The sequence below is a fragment of the Aythya ferina genome (genome assembly GCF_964211825.1).
Source record: "Aythya ferina genome assembly, chromosome: 1".
NCBI lineage: Eukaryota > Metazoa > Chordata > Aves > Anseriformes > Anatidae > Aythya > Aythya ferina.
Genome location: NC_140296.1, coordinates 61390585 through 61409705, shown reverse-complemented (window position 1 = coordinate 61409705; position 19121 = coordinate 61390585). Strand labels below are relative to the sequence as shown.

The following is a 19121-nucleotide window of genomic DNA, read 5'->3' as shown; positions in this document are numbered from 1 at the left end:
CTAGTGCTACAGTCATTACAGTAGTGTGCTTAATTGGATAAAAGAAAACGAATGTGTTCAAAATTCTGAAGCTATACTGCTGTTCCAAACAAAACTAAATGAGATGATTGCTGTTAAATGTATTGACTGTGATCTGTTGGTTATATCCAAGGATAATGTGACAAGAAATGGTTGAGGAAACATTTGCACCTGCACAGTATTGTGTGTGTGCAGACACATAATGGATATGATTTTTTTTTGCTTTTTTGCCTATTTTTTTCTTTTCTATGTATATTTAAGAAATATACATAGTGCAGTAGGTATCATTGCATACATCAGTAGTCAGCAGCTTTTATTTGCTCCTAATTGCAGCAAAAACAATGATTTTTTGATTAAGCACATGGCTCTTTTGTTTAGAAAGAAAAGTGCTGTCATCTAGGACATCAGATTTCAGAAGATCCCTTTGTAGATTAGAATTGGTAAAGAGGGGAAAAATGATGCTGCATTGCTTCTGTGGAAGCAGCAGTCAGTGTAGGAGAACAGAAAGAAAGAATTGCCTGTTGTCAATGAAATATGCCACTTCTTTACTTTTACTTCACTTTTACTTCTCTGTTAACATTCTGCCCAGCCCTCACAGCACTGATGTGGCATTTCTTCTAGCTGCACCTTAATCCAAAGCCCTTGGGGTGCTACTTTTGGCAATGTCTGTTCAGCGTAGCTATGGCACCACTGCAAACTGGAAGGCAATGGCATGAGAGGTAGCAGGGCAACTTTTTTCAGTTGCTGGGGTGGGGAAGATGTAGAAATTAATTTGGTCAGACATGGAAATAAAAGAACAATTTTGCTATATTCTGCTGCTTACTTTGCATTTCTGCTCTAAATATGGGCTTAAATATTTTGCAGTGTCATGCGGCTTGTGGCTCATAATGTGGCCACTTGCATGGCTTTTAGTCCTTAGACATTGCCAGGCTTAAAAAAACACACAATACACAAAAAAAGCAAAGGCAGGGGACAAAGTCTTGTTAATTACCTTTGTCTGCTACCATAGACATCTTAAAGTATTTAACTGGGAAGACCATTTGAGGTAGATCTGTAAGAAGAGGTATGTGAGGGGACAGGATGGATCAGTCTGTGTTGCTGTTAGCCTCTTGGCCCTGATTTTCTATCAGTCCAGCTTCCACGTGGTTAAACAAGTATCATGGTTACAGGCACAGAAAGGCTTTAGTTTGTCAGCCCCTTTGAGTGGGTACAGGATGGTGCTGCTGATTTAGAAAGTCAGCAGCCCTGCTCTGCATGAGAACCTTCGCTTTTTCCCCTGCATTTTCCTCTTTGTAGTGTTGACACAAACACTTCTGTGGCTGTACTGTGAGCTGGTGGGGAAATCAGTTAACTGCTTGAAAAACAAACTTGCAGGGTTAGTTTTCATCTGAATCTGTTCCCTGACCTGGTTCACCAAGCAGGCTGTGTCATTGCAAGGGAGGGAAAGGACGGAGGTATGTATTTGTGATGGGGAAGCGGCTATTGTTTTGCTAGTCAGCACTGGACCCTGCTGGTTTTCTGGGTTTGTTGCTCTGTTCCGAATCAGATTGGTTCTTTTCAAGTATGGGGACAGTCGTGGTCTGGAGGCAAACTCCTCCTTCCAAAAAATCTACCCTCAAATGAGATTTTGGTTTCTCAAAATTTTCAACTGAGGCTGCTTAGAAGCTTAAAAAAAGACTTGCCAAAAATTGTATTGTAACAGTTCAAAAACTATTACGATGAGCTTAATTTATACCTAAACCCCAAACAAATTAAAAAAATAAAAAAAAAAAAAAAAGAAAAAAGCTTTGGTGCCTTTTTAACAATATTTTCTCTTTTCCTTCTCTTCCCATCACCTTTTGCTTTTATTTCATGTGTTTGGTTGTGGCTATTCCTTACGTTCTCCTCCTCATCCCACCTCTGCCTATCCACATCCACCATTTCATTTCACCTATACATCCTTAGCATGGCAAGGCACTGACCTGATGCATAATCACGTCTTGGCTGATGATGACCAATCAAGTCTAGACTCCTTGGGTCGTCGCAGTAGTCTTTCTCGTTTGGAGCCTTCAGACCTCTCAGAAGACTCTGACTATGACAGTATATGGACAGCCCATAGTTACAGAATGGGGTCTACATCTCGTAAGAGCTGTTGCTCATATATCTCTCACCAGAACTAATGCACTTCTGAGCTTTTTCTTAACAAATGCTTGTTGTATCACAGCCTGCTTTTCTTAGATGTTTTCTTGCTGTTCCTTGTCTCTTTAATGTGATATTTTAACAACTTCTGAGGGAGCTTCTGAAACTTCAGTTATACCTGGTGGAAGGCTCTATTGCCAATTCAATGCACAAACGAATAAGTCATTCTAAAAAGTGTATGTCCTATCAAGGATGATATTTCTTGAGGGTTTTTTAAGTGACAGATACTAATTTGTAGCTCTGAATGGTCTTTTCTTTTGACTTGGTCAGTGTAGCAACAGATCCTTTCTTCTTTTTCTTTTTTTTTTTTTTTTTTTCCCTTTTGGATACAGCACGTTTTTGTATTTTGTACTGAAACCATACTGGTTTGTGAGCTGAGTGCCAGCAATATGGAAATACTTCAGTGCTAGTTGTTGAATTTTCTACGTATTAACAAAACACAAAGCTGGTAGAGGAAGAAAAATACGGTTTAAAAATAAACAGTACAAGAGCTGTAAAAAAAATCATTCAGATATTCACGTATCTGGCCCGTTTGTTTGGAGAAGCGTTTGCTAATCCATATTTTTTTCTGTTTTTATACTGCTGTCTTTTCCTCATTGCTTAGACGTCTATACGAAGGATCGCACTGCTCTCCCTCGCCCCCAGTCTGGCACTTCCCATGAAAGCCCGGCAGTCCATGCTCATTACATGCAGTGTTTTGATAATGTCATATTACCTATGGTCATATTGTCACTTTACTGTATGCAGTAGTGTGGCAGCAAACAGGGTTTAGATGTTTACTTGCCTGTTAAAATGCACAGCTGTCAAGTGACCATTCTTCTTGAAAAGACGAGGTGAAAATGGTTCCCCAGATGAAAGCTCAAGTGTTCAACATCTGAAACTCTAGGTACAACTGCAATCAAATTGGCTTGTATGAAGTTCTTAAAAATAGAATGCTTGCTTTTTTTTTTTTTTTTTTTTTTTTTTTTTTTACTGTTTGGAGCATGTCTGTTACAGATTTTATCGTCTTGTAACTTCTCTCACGAGCAGGTTTGTTTTCAGCAACAGCTCTTCACTTACAATTGTGTTGGCATTTCAGAGAACTGTGGCACCTTATACACAGCTGGTGGTCTTGAACCTGCATCTGGGGCATGACTGGGGTGAAGTGTGTGTTCTGTCTTGTGGATAATGCAGTTGGGATTGAAACAAAATGTTTTCCAAACCTTCACTAGCATTAGGGAAAGGCATATGATCAAAGGACAGAAATCTCATTTTCACCAGGATCCCTGGATACAATTCTTTTATCCTTTTCCAAGTGTTATCCAGTGTTCAGGTATTAGCCTAGGAATAAATTCAGAGTAATCATAATGCAATTAACTGCTGCCTGGGAACTTGATCACCCTGTTTGAAAGTTTCCAGGTAATTAATATCTTCCTGCGGGTTACGTGATCAGAAAGTTAGTAATTGTTAGATATGAATGAGTCCAGAAGGTGATCAGCATGGAGAAGCTATTTCAAAACAGCTTGATTTGCATTTCATCTTGCATTGTTTGGTCACTTGCTTTATCCTTTATTGTTGTTGTTTGTATTAAAAAAAATTGACTAACAAAAGCAGCAACGCTTACTGAAGAGAATTTTCAGGGGTATATCTTACTGGAAATCATACAAGTTCCCGGTCATTAAGTTAGTATATATTTCAAACTTTTTCCAAAGTGGAGGAATATTGCTTAGAGAAATGTATGTGTGCTCCATACCATTCCACAGTGCATCTGTAAGCCACTTAACTTCCCCTTTTCCTTTGAGTTTTTGTTTTACATAAATGGAAAGTATGGATTTTTTTTTTTTTCCTGTTGAGCTGTGGTGTTCTAGTTAAATAATGTTTTCTGCATTGGATAAATGATAATTCTTTTATGTCTGTTTCATGTTACAGTGTAAATATGAGTTTGAAATACAGTTGCTGCACTTGAATTTCCTTATCACACAGAATGTTTTGTTGTCAAGATCCGAAGATTTTATTGACTTTCTATGCACCAAAGCTTTGACAGTTTACCACCATTAATTATTGTAGCATTTGAGTCATTAACTTGGATCATAATTATGCTCTTTCATATTAACATTATTACGCATTTAAACCATTCAGTGTCCTCAGTGTTACAGGCCACTCGCTATAGTGAACCGATCAGGCGTGTTACTATGCCATGCTTAAAAAAATGCAATGTGGAAATGGTGGTATTCAGTCCAAAGGTTCAGTGTTTCTATTTTTGTGGAACTTGAGTCCTGGTAATAATAGTACCTTCTGTTTATGCAATTCTGTAAAATATATGTGTACAGTTACTGATATACTGGAAGGATGGAGAATCTGAGTTAGAAGGTAGGTTCAAGCCATTGTCAGCCCCTCCTCACACAGCTTACACAGTGTTCCCATAAATTAGTATTTGCCATAAATTGAAGCCAACCAACATGAATTGGGTGTTTTGCATAATCCTGCCAAAACACAGTAATGTGTATATAGTGACGTACAACATAGGAAAACATGATATATGGTGCACTTCATTTGTGAATGGGAGAAGCCATCTTCAGTAGGTGACTGCCTTTTGGAAATACAAAATGGATGTATATCTGAATGTTGCATTGTACTGTACAGTATGCATATTGTTTGTGGTTGCATATATCAAGTGTTTTGTTTTATATAAAAAAGGACATCTGTTATGTACAGTTGAAATAAATTTTGCATTTGCTAGACTGTGACTTTAATATTTAATTATTACACAGGGGGAAAGGACAGCATAACTTGTAACTTAACATATTGCTCCCTATTCTCCCCATGCCTCCTTTCTCTCCCTCCCCTCTCCTTAAAGGAATCAAATGCTGAAGTGAAAAAGCTTTTTTTGACATAAGTGTATAATCTTTATTTTAATGTAATTGACAATTGCAGGAAATTCCTTGTAAAGTATCCTCTTTATTTTTAAAATAATGTATCCTCTTTATCTTTAAAAGAAATGGCAAAAACGAGTGAAGTGGCAAAATTTCTGAAGAGTTAAAATGTTTGTTTTTGTTGCCTCCTCCCCTCCTCCCCCCAATTGACTTTTTTTTTGGAATTGGTGTATTTTCAGTAAAATTTGAATTTTTTGAACAATTTAGAACATACTACTGCAGGTCCTGTTACTACAGAGTTTATAAATTTGATATTGATTTCTAAAACCTTTACACACTTTCATGATTTAATATTGCAACATTTTTCTCTTTAAAGCAAGTCTTCTTGTGTTCCTTCTTAAGATATTTATATTTGAGTGATTTAAAATAATAACCTAATGCACATACTAAGATATCTGTAATGGAACAAAAATACAATCTAGTTCTGTTAAATATAATATCTTTTTGCTATGACTTCAGCAACTCTAATTTTTGTCCTATAGCCCTCTGGTTTCTTTTTTTTATTGCTTAGTGAAATGTAGTAAATCTTGAGGGATGATCTGCCACTTCAGATGATGTATCTGTCTTTCAAACTCTTCATCCCGTTATTAAGTGACTCAGGTTTGCACATAGAATTGTATGTTTGTTTCAGTCTATTTTCATTTTAATCATCAAAATGTTTTGCTGTAAACTGCTTAGATCTGTCATCTGAGTCGTGTGGGGTTCTTCCCTATTTGTGTACTGCTGCTAGTGAAAAAGAAATAAATAAGCTTCGTGCCAAACTTTTTTTTTTTTTTGCTACTCCTAAGAGTTTGCGAAAAAAAAAAAAAAAGTATATTTTATACAGTGTGCTAAAGTTTGGCCTGATGTTTGGTTTCTATTTTCTTGTTATCTTCACAAGATATTAAAGGGCTCCCTTTTGACTTTTGACAGATCTATAGCGTGAAGGATTTCTTTTTTTTTTTTTTTTTTTTTTTTTTCCCTCAATACTTCAATCTCAACATACCCAGAGTTTGGGAGCACCATGTTTACAATTCTTCACACTAGGACTTCATCAAAGAGTCACTGAGAAAGAGAAGGTTAACTTGGAAGGTCTGCTCATCCACTTTAGCATCTTGAATCTAACTAATACAATGAAGAACTGAGTGTTTTAAATAACAAGTAATGTTTGTTTTTTTTCATCACTTGCTTCCACAGGAAAATGACATGTCTTTTGTGTACAACAGTGGCTAAGTTATCTAAAAGAAAACAAAACAAAACAATTTGTGTTGCACATACTTGTCTTCAAGAGGCAAGTCAGACTTCTGCCTTTGAAACTCCAGGAAGTAATTTGGAAGAGTTTCCTAGCTTGTGAAGAAGCTATTAAAGTTGGTAGAAAAGGGGCTGCATAGTTACAAATACTCTTTCTCCTTTTTTATGTTTATTGTGCCTTTATAGTGAAGAAAACTCTAGTTCTTACTTCTTGTGCAGAAGAAACATTGCTGATGGCCTGAATTTATGCCATACACTTTTTTGTTAAGTTTAACTTAAGTAAGTTAAGTTAAGTTTAACTTTACTTGAGTTAAGTAAAGATCACTATGGGTCTAATTTCAGTAGCTTAAATTAGGAACCTCATGGTTGCAGGAAGAAGTTAGACTTTCAGAGAATGTCATGGAAAGTACCTCGGTTGAGCCTTTTCCTCAAAATGGCCACCTGGAGGAAGGAGCCCATTTCTTGTCTGACTGTGAGGACAGCAAGGTTTGAAATGAGGCCCTGAAGTTAGCAGCTTGCAGTAGGTGAAGTGGATGCCCACCTCCATTTTATTGTTGGCTTAATTGGTTCCTGGACAGAAGGGGATCAGACACTGAAAACTAAAAGCAGCAGCCTGCTCCTGACAGGCCTGCTCTGTAGGCCCCTTGTACCACGTTACCCAGTGGGTGTTGCTCAGGTCTCTAGCCCAGGTGGGCTCTACTGTTACTTGCTTTTTTGTATAGGTTCAACAAACTTAGCCTCCAGTTTAGGATTTGTAAAAAGCATTGAGGCTCTTTGTTCTCCACTCTAGGTCTGTGATGTTAATACGGAATAGATACCTTTGCTTGATTGATGGTATCTAATTGACAGAAACTTTGAACCATGTCCATGGTGGTTTCGAGTTTTGGCTTTGTCTTTGCTATGCAACAGACTCCTAATGGGGGCATGTAAGTCTTCTAGGACACCGGATTTATGAATTTCCCCCTTGGAAAGTTACAGCAACTTCCTCAATTTTTATGTTCCACATCCTTTCTTATTTCCCTCCCCCAACAGTTTCCCTCAAGAAATAAAACCAAACCAAGCCTGCGCTGTAATGCTTGGGATGGTTGTTCTTTTTTTTTTTTTTTAAAAAAAATTCTTTCCCCTTCCTCATTATTTTTAAACTAGTACTTTTTGGTTGTTTTGTCTTGAGGTGTTTCAGGGGCAGAGTTCTTGGAGGTCAGCTTGAACGTTCTCTTTTTGCCTCTTTGACTTGAAGTGATACTGCCCAGTTTCACTATAAGTCAAACAGTTAATACCATTCAGCACAGAAGTTGCAAATTTGAGATTGACAAAGGGCAGATACGGCAACCTGAAGCAACTCTCAAGTCTTCTGCATTATTTTTGTGAAAATGTGGAATACGTCTTGAGGAGGGGCCTTTGACTAAGTGACTTGCAACAACTTCTTGAACTGTCAGTTTAGTTTAGCTCTTCGCACAGGCTCCACAGCGCTGTGATGCAGCCCCCTCTTCACGTCCTAAAGCTGTAGCTTGTAAACCTCAGAGATGATCACACGGAGTATAGTCACAGAGAAACTGGGGGAGGCGAAGGGTGTAGTTTAGGCAATATTGCTGAATGCTGGTCATGAGGTGACACTGCTTGAAGTTAGTTCTAGATGTGTATCTACCAGAAAATGCATCTTTAAACAAAACAAACAGAAAGAGGTAATCAAATTACTGTGCGTGTACTCATTTGATGTCAGGACCCTCCTTTGTTGCAGGATATGTAAATCTTTAATAGTTAGCAACTGCTTGTGAGATTTAAAAAAGAGACTTCCCATTTGTGCCAGAGCAGTGAAGGTGAGGGTAGGACCTGCGATGTCCTGAATTCCGCAGTGGTTGATAGCTGTGGCACAGAAAGGTCGATGTTCGCTTCAGTTTACACCATGTAAGTGTGTATGTGTACTCTGTGGTGGTCTCCTTGTGTGTATAATGTTGGTGAACGTGTTGTTTTTATGAAGCTGTATATGCTGTGTCTCGGTAGTATTAAGTGTTTACTGTGCTACGCTGCACACGCATCAGGATATGCTAGTGGAGACATCTGTTTCACATGGGTGTGTGTATATAACTGTACAGTTAGGACAGACTTTTTTTTAAAGCTGTCTTCTCCATGCTATTTCTGCATTTGGCAAGGACCCATGTTACTCTGACCAGGCAGACAGTTGGATGCATCTCTAAAGAGATAAATGTAACACGTTGCTCTGATTGCTTTGGTTGAAGGGCGTCATGGGTGAGAAACACGTGGCACTGCTGTCTCCCTCAGCACACACTAGGCTAAAGTGGTCAAAATTGGTACAGAGACCTGAAATTTAGTGATATAGTAGCAGCTGGTACCAACTAACTTCCTAAAATACCATGTAGCTCAATGTTGTGTTACATCTCGGGCAAATAAAACCAGTCACCAACTAATTGAAATAAACAGAAGGTAACATTTTTTTTACAACTAAAGATTGATAGTGCAAACAAGGAAACGTCCATGAGCCCTATTTGCTGAGCTTGCTTTGTAGGTTGCTTCTTCCCAGCAAAACGGTGTGTGGGGTTTTTTTTGGGAAGGATTTTTTCACTTGGCAAGATGAAGAACTCAAGGCTTTCAAGGACGAGATTCTGTTCTCAAATACGCGGTTACCTCTATTCCACAAAATGTGACTGTCATGTACTGATATGTTTGATCCTTGCTGTTGTTACCTAAAGGAAACTTTTATCTGTTAAAGGATGTTTGCCATTGCTAAAACCAATTAAATGAGCTTAACAAGTACTGCAAAACTGTGTTCCCTACAAGCTTGTTGTTCAGAACTCAAGACTGCAGCTGTTAAGGAAGTTAGGATTTTTCAATGAACTCAATTTCCTTAACTTTCTATGTGTTTAGATTTATATATATAATGTATATATAAAAAATGTCTTATATATTTGTTATGAATAGTAAAAGAGAAGTACTATTATCACAAATAACTGTTCGGCAGGGGCTATCTCCTGACACATGTAATCCTGTAGTACCTATCAACTTGTTCAAACTGTGCTAGAATAAAGGCATTCCTTGCTAGTGAAAACTCATTATAACATATTAATAGGCAGACATGCCTTGGTTGTTAATACTCATATCTTGGTTAAAATATACAGGAATTTTAATGCCTTATCTGCTGTTTGAATTCTGAACAAATGCTTGGGTAGCAATTTACAGCCCTCTTAAAAATGCTTGTAATTTGTTTTAGCCTGAGTAATATTTCTAGAATGCATGCTTTATGTATGTATGAATGGACGCACACCTCTGAACAGCAGATTTTCTCTTTAGAGCTACACTACTAGAATTTGTGTGAATTATCTTGATGTTAAAGATTGTAATTGTAGAAAATGTTCTGAAGATGTTAGAGTGTTTTGAGTCTTTGTTGTTAAACCATTAAGTGCTTTATTAACATTTTAAACATGACCTATGTATTTCATTATAGGACTAGAAGACTACCTTAAAGTGTGCACAACACAGTTGTGTTGTTTATGGTGTTCTGGGGAAAGGGTTGTTAACTGTTTTCTTCCATTGCTGTATTGTTTTATATCGCTATTCTGCTCCTTACTGATAGAATAATTGGTTTAGGGTGGCATTACGTCTTGGATTTGTATTGTGTGAGATCAGAATCTGTCCTTGAGGCTTAAATTGCTACTACTTGAATGCATCTATCTTTCTCTGACTCAGCTACGGTAGATTTGTATAGATTTTACTGATAGTTGACCTGTGCACTGTTCATTGAACTGTGTAGCATCTTCGTCAATAACACAGAAGTTATCGTCACCAGGATAGAAGTCTCAGACAATACTTATTTTTGTTATAAGGCTGTGGATTCAAATGTAAAAAAAAAAAAAAACAAAAAAAAACCAAAAAAACAAGTCAGTAATCTGTGTATATAGAGGGAAGGGGAGAAATTGAAAGAGATGTACCTTGGTCATGCAGGTGTATCATGCAATGAATGAAATAACCTTTAAAATATCCCTGACTCTGTCCGCAAGTTTCTTATTTTGTAATTTATTTTTACAACAGGTTCCCGCAAAGAATCAGCTCCTCAAGTCCTGCTTCCAGAAGAAGAAAAAATTATTGTAGAAGAAACTAAAAGTAATGGTCAGACTGTTATAGAAGAGAAGTAAGAGAACATTTAATGAATGATGGATTAAGACAGTAAACTTTGCACTTTTATTCCTCCTTCCATCTCTTTTTGCAATAGTGTGTGTATGGTACATTAGTAGTAAGGGATGGAGTTGTCTGGAGTGTGCTGCCAGTCCTTTTTAAGTGCAGTTGGCCTTCATTTAAATGCTTGTTGCCTGGCTTCTGTGTATGGTACTCAGTTTCTTTCTTCTGTGCCAAGAAGTGGTATGCTTCACCTGCAAATAGTTTTCACTTGGAAGTAGCCCTATAGCACTAAATTGTTGTAGGGTTTCACTATTAAATTGGTGTTGTCTTTTTAGTTTGTGTGTAGTGTAATTCTATTTTCTTTTGTTAAGATGTATGTCAGAAATGAAAAATTGCTTGCTGTAACAGAATCATGATATAGGAACCAGTTTAGGTCCTTACGTGTTTGAGAGCTGTATCCTGTCACAGAAACTGGTAGCACGTCCTTGCTGCTTCCATGCTGCCAGGAAGGATTAATGAATGTAAATCAAGATAAGAGATAATTTGTAATGCAAATTTGAAATTACCTCTTTTTGAAATTAACCTCAAGTTAAGCATTAAAAAACAGTTAATTTCAAATTTTCATTGAACAGTTGTTTAATAGTAGATTTAGATGTTTTCCTGAAAACTGTTGTAACAGATCATCTTTTTTTTCATTTTAGAAGCCTTGTTGACACAGTATATGCATTAAAGGATGAAGTTCAGGAGCTAAGACAGGTTGGTAATTTGCTACTTTAGAGCAACATGGAAAATGGAAAGATGGCATGTTATAAAAAAAAACAAAAACAAACACAGCTTGTAAACTGATTGAGTTTGACAGGAGTTAACTTGCATTTTGGACTAGATTAGAAAGTCTAAGATTCACTTTTAAAAGTAGAACATGGCAGTTTGACAAAAATGCCTTCTTTTGTGGTTGTCATCAAAAGGTTGGAGCATCAACCTGTGAGAGGAGTATGAAGAGTCCTGTCTCTGAGGGGACTTATTAAGCTCTGTTTTGTTTGGTTTGGGATGTTACAAGTTGTGAAACATTTAAAGTATTAAATAAATTCAATTCTGATGCATCACCAGCAAAGTAAGTGTATGGAGACTGTGAAATAGCATTTTTGGATTGGATGATTGTAGTAGTATAAATGTCTGGATTTACTTAGGCCTTTATTTACAGTCTTCCAGTAACCTGACCACCTCCTACAAACCAGTTCATAAAGCGTCTCCTTTCTGGAGATGGAGTTCTTTTCACTGCCTACTGTGTGTTCTTTTTAATGAAGGGTAACTCTAACTTAGGGTGCTTGTTTTTCTCATTGGAAATTGCACTAGATCGCACTGACTTGCTGGTATGGTAGTTCCAGATGATGTTTTAAGTGTGTTTTAAATATCCAAACGAGTTGTTTTAATTTTTTTTCTTAACAGGACAGAGCCTGTTTAAACCATATTTGTGCTGCAGTACCTACTCACTGTTTAATGTGTAGGTGAAATAGTTGTATTATCCTCATTGTCCAGTGTGAGAATTTGCCAACTGATCGTAACGGACCTATTGCTCAAAGTCACCTGACTCATAAAATCACCTGTGTTAAAATAAATGTATTTGTATTCAAATTACTTCGGTTTTGGGGCTGTAAACGTGAATCTGAATTCTCTGCCCATCTATAACCGTGCGCAGTATTTTTGAGGATGTCATGCCTGTCCCTTGAAATAGGACAGTTGATGTATTAAATAGTTATTTTTTTTTGCTGTTTTCAGCATATGTTGAAACGTATATATCCTAGGTTTGATGTGATTTTGGCAGTCTTTTTAGAAACACAATTCACTTAATACAGGCAGAAATAACCCACTAATTCTTCTGTGGCATGGCTGCTTCTGTACAAAGGGTAGAAGTGCTGCCTCACTGAGGCCCTGCAGATCTCTTTGTGTCTCTAAACAAAACGTCACCTTCTCGTGAAGTTCAGACAACAGCCCACTTCCCTTGAGCCTCTCCAAATACACTCTTCATAATCTGGCATCTTCCAAAGCCAAGACCTTTTACAGCCTGACTTCATTTTCTTGTATATCAGGAATCTCAGAAGCATTTATTGGCCTGCTGCTTTTTTGTTTCTGACTGGAGAAGTGGCAAAAATAGTCTCTGAGCTGGCAGGGTCCTAGATAACCATAAACATGTATGAAAGCTGTCTGGGAGCACATGGGGCACTAGCTGGTGTAAATCCCAGACTGGCTTTTGGTAAGAGTTGGCCACAAAGTCCTGTAGCAGCTACGACCAGTTATTCATCACTGTTGTTCAGCACTTTAACAGTACAGTCCTGAATTGGCAATAAATAAGTGAAAAGGAAATTGTCTGTACCTACAAGAAAAGATGGAAATTTCTGAGTTTCTCTTGAGGAGAGAATGGAGTTGAGGAGTCCCATTCTGTTTCTAGACATTTCGGTAAGTTGGCAGCTGACAGGAGTCCAGTGGGACCTGATTGCAGACCTGTTTTGAGTTAAACACCCCTAGACTCTTTGTCTTGGGAGCCTGGTCTCATCTGCTGGTTGCTTCTCCACTGTTGCCAACATCACCTTGGCCTCTACTGGATTAAGGAATGTAAGCATTTCTGTGGTTTGGTCAGTGGCATCCTTACAGTCCTGTTGTTTGTGGTATTTCAATATTATTTGATGGTGTCAAACACTGAGATCTGACTCAGTACACAGCGCTGGTGCTTCTTGCAATTCAGACTCCTCTTAGGTTGTCTGGCGTAAAGCTTAGTTACAAAACACTTCACAATGGTTTTCGGGATGCTCCTTTCAAACTGTTTGCTTTCCTGACGAAGCAAGTTAATTTGCATGAAGTTTTCAGATGCTTTTCTAAGATTGCGAAAGGAGTTATAATCCCAGGAGGCTCTTAAAGGGATACTTCCTCTACTCTTTCTGGTCCGTTTCCCGTCTCCATTAACAACAGATACTCTACTGTTCATTGAGCAGCTTTGAGCAGAAGAATTCAAGATTATTGGCCATCTGTTACTAGCAGTAACATTCAGAAGGACCCCTAAGCATAAATACAAAATAGCTCAGTCTCCATTTGGTGTTTATTTTTGTTTTATTGTGTGAATTAACTGTGTAACTTGTAAAATTTTAATAGAAGGCTATTCTTTTGAGCTGCTAATAACCAGCTTACTGAGAAGAGCCTTCAGAATTTGTAATTGAAAGTATTTGCCTGGTCAGAGAAGATCTCTTTTTAAAACAAAATGATCAAAAACCCCAAACTAATAGTTTTGTCTCTGTTAAACAGGATAACAAAAAGATGAAGAAGTCATTAGAAGAAGAACAAAGAGCTCGCAAGGACTTGGAGAAGCTTGTTAGAAAAGTACTAAAGAACATGAACGATCCGTCTTGGGATGAAACCAATTTATAACCATTTTTTTCTTTTTTTTTTTTCTTTCTATTGAAAGACCAGTTGTAAAACTGAGCTGGGAAGCCTTCTGACATTAGTCAGTGTTGCATCAAGAGCACTACAAAACAGGATTTAACTGGATCTAGTGATTTCTTGCTCTGAACATATAGAAACAGCCAAGCCATTTACTGAAGCAATCTGTACTTTAAGTGTGGAGACTCTGGATCCTGAACTCTACTAAACTTAATTTGTTTGCATCTAAATTACCTCATTTTGCAGAAGGTGCAGCACCTGACTAAAAGTCCATGTTTTTCAGTGGCTTTTTAATTAAATATATATTTTTCTTGTAAATATCTGTAATTTTGGATGCATATGTGGTTGGTATATCAGGGCTGATACGTTATTTTTTTCTCTTGTTCTTACAATGCTCACAAGTGTTAGTAATGATGGCAGTACTGTCTTACCTAGGAAGGGTCAGAGTTCTTTGTGGATAATTACGGATTTGCTCCAAATTACCCGCTTATCACACATGCAAATTTTGAAAGTTGTTTTTCCTCTTGACCAGTGTATTTAAATCCTTTACTGTTATTTATGTCTGCACATACATCTTAAAACAGTTTACAATTGTTTAAAAACAGTATTAAACTACAGAAAATTGTTGGACAGTAGAAACAATTTTTAACAGTACTAATGCCCACGACTTACATTCATGTACACTTATTTGGCAGACTAATCTGTTGTGCTTTGGCCACCAGAAGACTGATGTACTTGCCTGCTTTTTATGACTGTGATTTTTAGGTGTTTATGTACTACATTTTCTATTGTTGTGCTTAAACATACAGCTGGCTGATAATTTAATGGATCATGCAGTTTGTTAAAACAAAAAAAAAATCAATCTAATCCAGAATTTTGTGAATAAATTGTTGCTATTTATTTTTATGGTCACAACAATTAAATTCTAGCTAACTTTTTTTTTTTTTTTTTTTGCATAAGATGCATGGGCTAGGCCAAATTCATTCAGAGCTTTGTTTTTATACCACTATGTAAGACTTTGTTTGGAATTCCCAGACTGTGGAAGCAGAGTCATTCCTTTCCCATCCTGTCTTCTCAGCATACTGCTGGTTTCTGTACTACTAGGATTTAAATGGAAACAAATCTGGAAATACGAATTTTTTCGTCATGCTGTAATTCATAATTTGCATCGCTGGCAAATTTGGAAAGCACGTTATCATGAACGTGAATGAAAACTTTTATTCCCTAGTCTGAAAGGTTCAATTGCTGCAATCCTTTCCTGTATTTAAAATAGGAGATGCGACGTTACTGCAAATGCTGAGCTTCGGTTGGAGCACTTAAAACACTAAGCCCATTCAAGCTCATTTATAAGAGTCCCTTGATTTCATCAAACTTTGGATCAAGCTATAGGTGGTGCAATTTTCTGAGGGGTTTTTCTTCACTTGACAGTCAGAAGTGTAGGTATAGCAACAGACCCAGGTCACGCCTTTTGCCCTTCTTGGTTTTCTAGTGTCCTTTGACTCTTTTTAAATACAATGTTTGGAACTAAGCAAATATTTCTATAAACTTCGATGAGTTGGTGCAAGAAATGATTAGGGTGGTAAGAATTGTTGTGCACATTTGAATCTAATGAAGAATATTTTTAAAGCTGTTCTTTGCTGAGAAATGTGGATAGCTTTTTTAATAGGAAAGAACATAAATGATTACGTTACAGACTTGAGAAGCAATTCTGTGAGAATAGGTACTTAATCTGAATAGACAATGAATTGTCTGATTTTTACAAGCTGAATATATTTGTAGGTGTTTTAATTTGTATTCCTATGATTTAAAAATGTCTTCCCTTAATTCTAAAGGAGCAGACTGGGTAAGAAAACTTAAAGTCTACAGTATCCAGCTACATGCACTCACAGAACTTTTAAGTTTATGACAATTCTTGATACCAACATCTTTTCCTTTTGTTTGCGGTTGCACAAAAATGTTGACTGACATCTGTAAATCTTCATATTTGAAAAATGCTCTTGCTAAAAGCTAAGTGACACTAAGCCGTGCAAGTTCATGGCACATTGGCTAAATTTAGAATTGAGAATGCCAATATAATGAAAGTTTCTCTAACATTTCTACTTCACCTGACACTAAGGCTATTCTTAGAGTGCATTTTAACTGTCAATTGAGCATACATAAAAGGACATTCCAGAGGAAGAAGTATAAAAGAAAAACATGAATCTTAGCAGTATTTAGCAAAATTTAACTCAGGAACAACTTCCATCATAACATGGCTTTGTTTTACATTATATTGTAAAGAGTAGCATTGCTGTGTAAATCTGCTGACACTTAGCACCTGTGATTATAATCATTTCTGACAGTACCCCTATACCAACATCTGATGAACATGCCTTAAACACTGGGATCAAGCAGTTGTTAAATATGACCGGGACTTAGGGACTGATTTTACTTGAGGTGGATTTGGATGATTTTTTTTACAAAAAAAAAAAAAAAAAAAAAAGGAAAAAAAATCAAACATTATATGTAGCTCATGTCCTTAGCTCTAGTGCAGAGAGCAAGAGTCAGGCCTTTGGGAACCAAGGAATATCTGAACTTTTTTCTTTTACAATTTGTTATACTGTACATAGAGTGTAAATTTCACCATGGACCTTCTGAATTGTTGGAAACTTTATATAAGCATGGATAAATGGGGCACTGTTTATTTAACCTATTAAAGGGTTATTTCTTTGCTCTCATCATTTAGGGATGAGGAGATGAAGCCATTTCTTATCCTGTAGATGTGAAGCACTTTCAGTTCTGAACTGTTCAAAATGTAGCATAACATTTCTCTGTACTTATTGATGTGTGCGTGTTTGTCTCACCATGTCATGTCATCTTAAATATTAAACAACTGACTGCCTTTGTATAAATTTTTCTTAATGCTGATCATTTAGGGAATTTAGGGTGTCTGTTTACAGTATCTGTGGAGAAGTCAAGTTTAGCTTAGACATCACAATATCCTGATATCGACTACTAAAGTGTTTATGCTACATTATTGTAATTAAACCATGATTTTTTCCCCTACCTAACGAAGTGTTACCTTTCATCTAATATGTGGGTTATGAGATGAAGAAGGAATACTTGTTGATTTCTTTTTTTTTTCTTTTCATATAAATAACCTCTGCTTTTTAATAGCTGGAATAGTATCTTGACAGGGCCTTTTTTGTGGTCTTTTGTAATAACAAATCGATGCCTATGAAACAAACCGAGGGTTTTTTTAAAGGGGTGCAAAATAGGATTTTAACTTTCTTGCACTTAGGAATTTTCACTTTCTTTGGCAACCTGACCTAGGGCAATGTAAGACACGGGAGATAAAGACAGCAGCTAGTGAAAGGGAGAGAAATAAGAAATGGTAGAAAATCAAATTACTGCATAAATAAAATACTTGTCTAGGTGTATGATCGATCAGAATGGATGAGAAATTGCTGGTAAGTGTACATCACAGGGACACTATTGGGTTGGTGCCATGTGAAATAGGTGGGGCTGGTGTGATGGCAGGAGCATCGCCTTCAATACTTTGTGCAGGATGATGGGATGGGTAGTGGAAGGTGTAGGGAGCTGTTTGCTTGAAAAGATGGTATCAGTCTTTTGACAAGACATTTGAGGGGGTTGATAACTGAGCTTAGATTGAAATGAAACCTCTATTCCAGCTCAGTTTATCAAGTAGGTATAATTAAAGAACAGAGGACTTGACGTGTAGCACTGTATAGCTTTAGTCAGAAGAAATTCGTACTTTTCAACTCTTCTCTATGTCCTTCATTGTTAAGACTTTTTACCACATCAATTTGAAACCTCCCTTTATTTTTTATATTGTGTTTTTTCTTCTTGGATGTCTTACTGTGGTGGGTTGACCTTGGTTGGTTGTCAGACCTCCACCCATCCACTCTTCGTTAATAGAAGGAGGGGGAAAGAGTAAGATGGAAAAGCTTGTGGATTGAGATAAAGACGAGAATGTCACCCACAGTTACCATTGTGGGCAAAACAATTTATTGCCCACTGAAACTAGAGGTGTGTGGTGAGGGAGCAAAGACAAAAACTAAACACCTTTCCCCAACCTGACCCTTCGTCCCAGGGTCAACTTCACTCCGTGCCTGACTCCTCTGCCTTACCCCTCCCCTCTCCAAGAGGCACAGGGTGGGTGGGGAGTGGGGCTTGTGGTCAGCCCCTAGCAGTTCCTCTCCCTCCTCGTGCTTTCCCTGCTCCAGTGGGGGTCCTCCCAGGGGCTGCAGGGCCTCTCAGGCCTGCTGCTGCCCAGGCCCCCCGTGGGCCGCAGCCTCCTTCAGGAGGCTTCTCCTGTCAGTGTATTGGCCTCCAGTTCCTTGCTCACCCCTTTACCTGCCTGTTGTTTTTTTCAATCATGTACAGGATTGCCCTCAAAATCACAACATAAGTTGTGTTCTGACAAGTGAGATTCATGTATTTCATAGGAAACGCATTGGCCGTGCTGGCTGTTCTTCCTTCAGGCAGTGCTGAACATGGATCTAAAGACTGCAGTACCGCAGGCTGTGCTAGTAGAAGCAGCAGATTAAAGATGCGGCAGATTAAAGGTACCCTGCTGCCAGCACAGCACGAAGAGCTGTTTCTGCTCATACACTGATGGATTTTTGAGGAAAGTAAGAAGATCTTGAGATGCTTTTCACCACAAATGACTGCAGTCACCACTTAAGGTTAGGCATCCCTGAGCTGCTGCTGCTTGTCCAAGGAGTCTTTAATTTATATTCTGTCAGATCTGCTACACCTACTAGGCTTAGAAATTTAGATGCAACCCTGGTGTTACCTGTTTGCTTTGGACTTCTCTGCTTGCTCTGACAGGGCAAGGGATGGGAAAGGAGGAATCATGACACCACTGTTAATTATGGGAGAAAGCGGGCTAAAATCATCAGGAGAGATGTGGGTGAAATGTGTGTGTATCTGGAAGTACAGGCTGCTGATGCTGAGGGATCAGAGGATTGCAGAGTCTGCACTTTGGAGAAGTGCTGAGATGAAGTTTGAGATTAATTCGCTCTGTAAAGTGTGCTTCACAGTCTGGAGAAGGGATGCAGGCTCGCTGTGTTTCACCTCGTGTGCTCTCTGCTTAAGCTTTCTCTTTGCTTGGCACGAACCAAGTATCATCTTGGAAGGGGAGCTGTGCCTTGGAACCAAGTTGGCCTTCTGAGCTTTTCATTAATTCAAGTGCCTGCCCCCGAGCCCAAATCTAATCAC

General features: G+C 37.9%; 1 protein-coding gene across 3 annotated transcripts in view; it reads left to right on the top strand.

Moving 5' to 3' along the window:
• The window catches only part of ARHGEF7 (Rho guanine nucleotide exchange factor 7), a 110085-nt gene extending 93142 nt beyond the window's left edge, over positions 1–16943 (top strand). For 2 of the 3 annotated variants that reach the window (XM_084536336.1, XM_084536338.1), the window contains exons 19-22: positions 1963–2139; positions 10383–10482; positions 11171–11225; positions 13764–16943. In XM_084536336.1, coding sequence (XP_084392462.1) covers positions 1963–2139; positions 10383–10482; positions 11171–11225; positions 13764–13886 — 455 coding nt within the window. In that variant the 3' untranslated portion in view covers positions 13887–16943. The remainder of the gene's footprint in view (positions 1–1962; positions 2140–10382; positions 10483–11170; positions 11226–13763) is intronic. The other variant, XM_084536337.1, reaches the window with a different exon arrangement.
• Positions 16944–19121: the final 2178 nt, after the last annotated feature.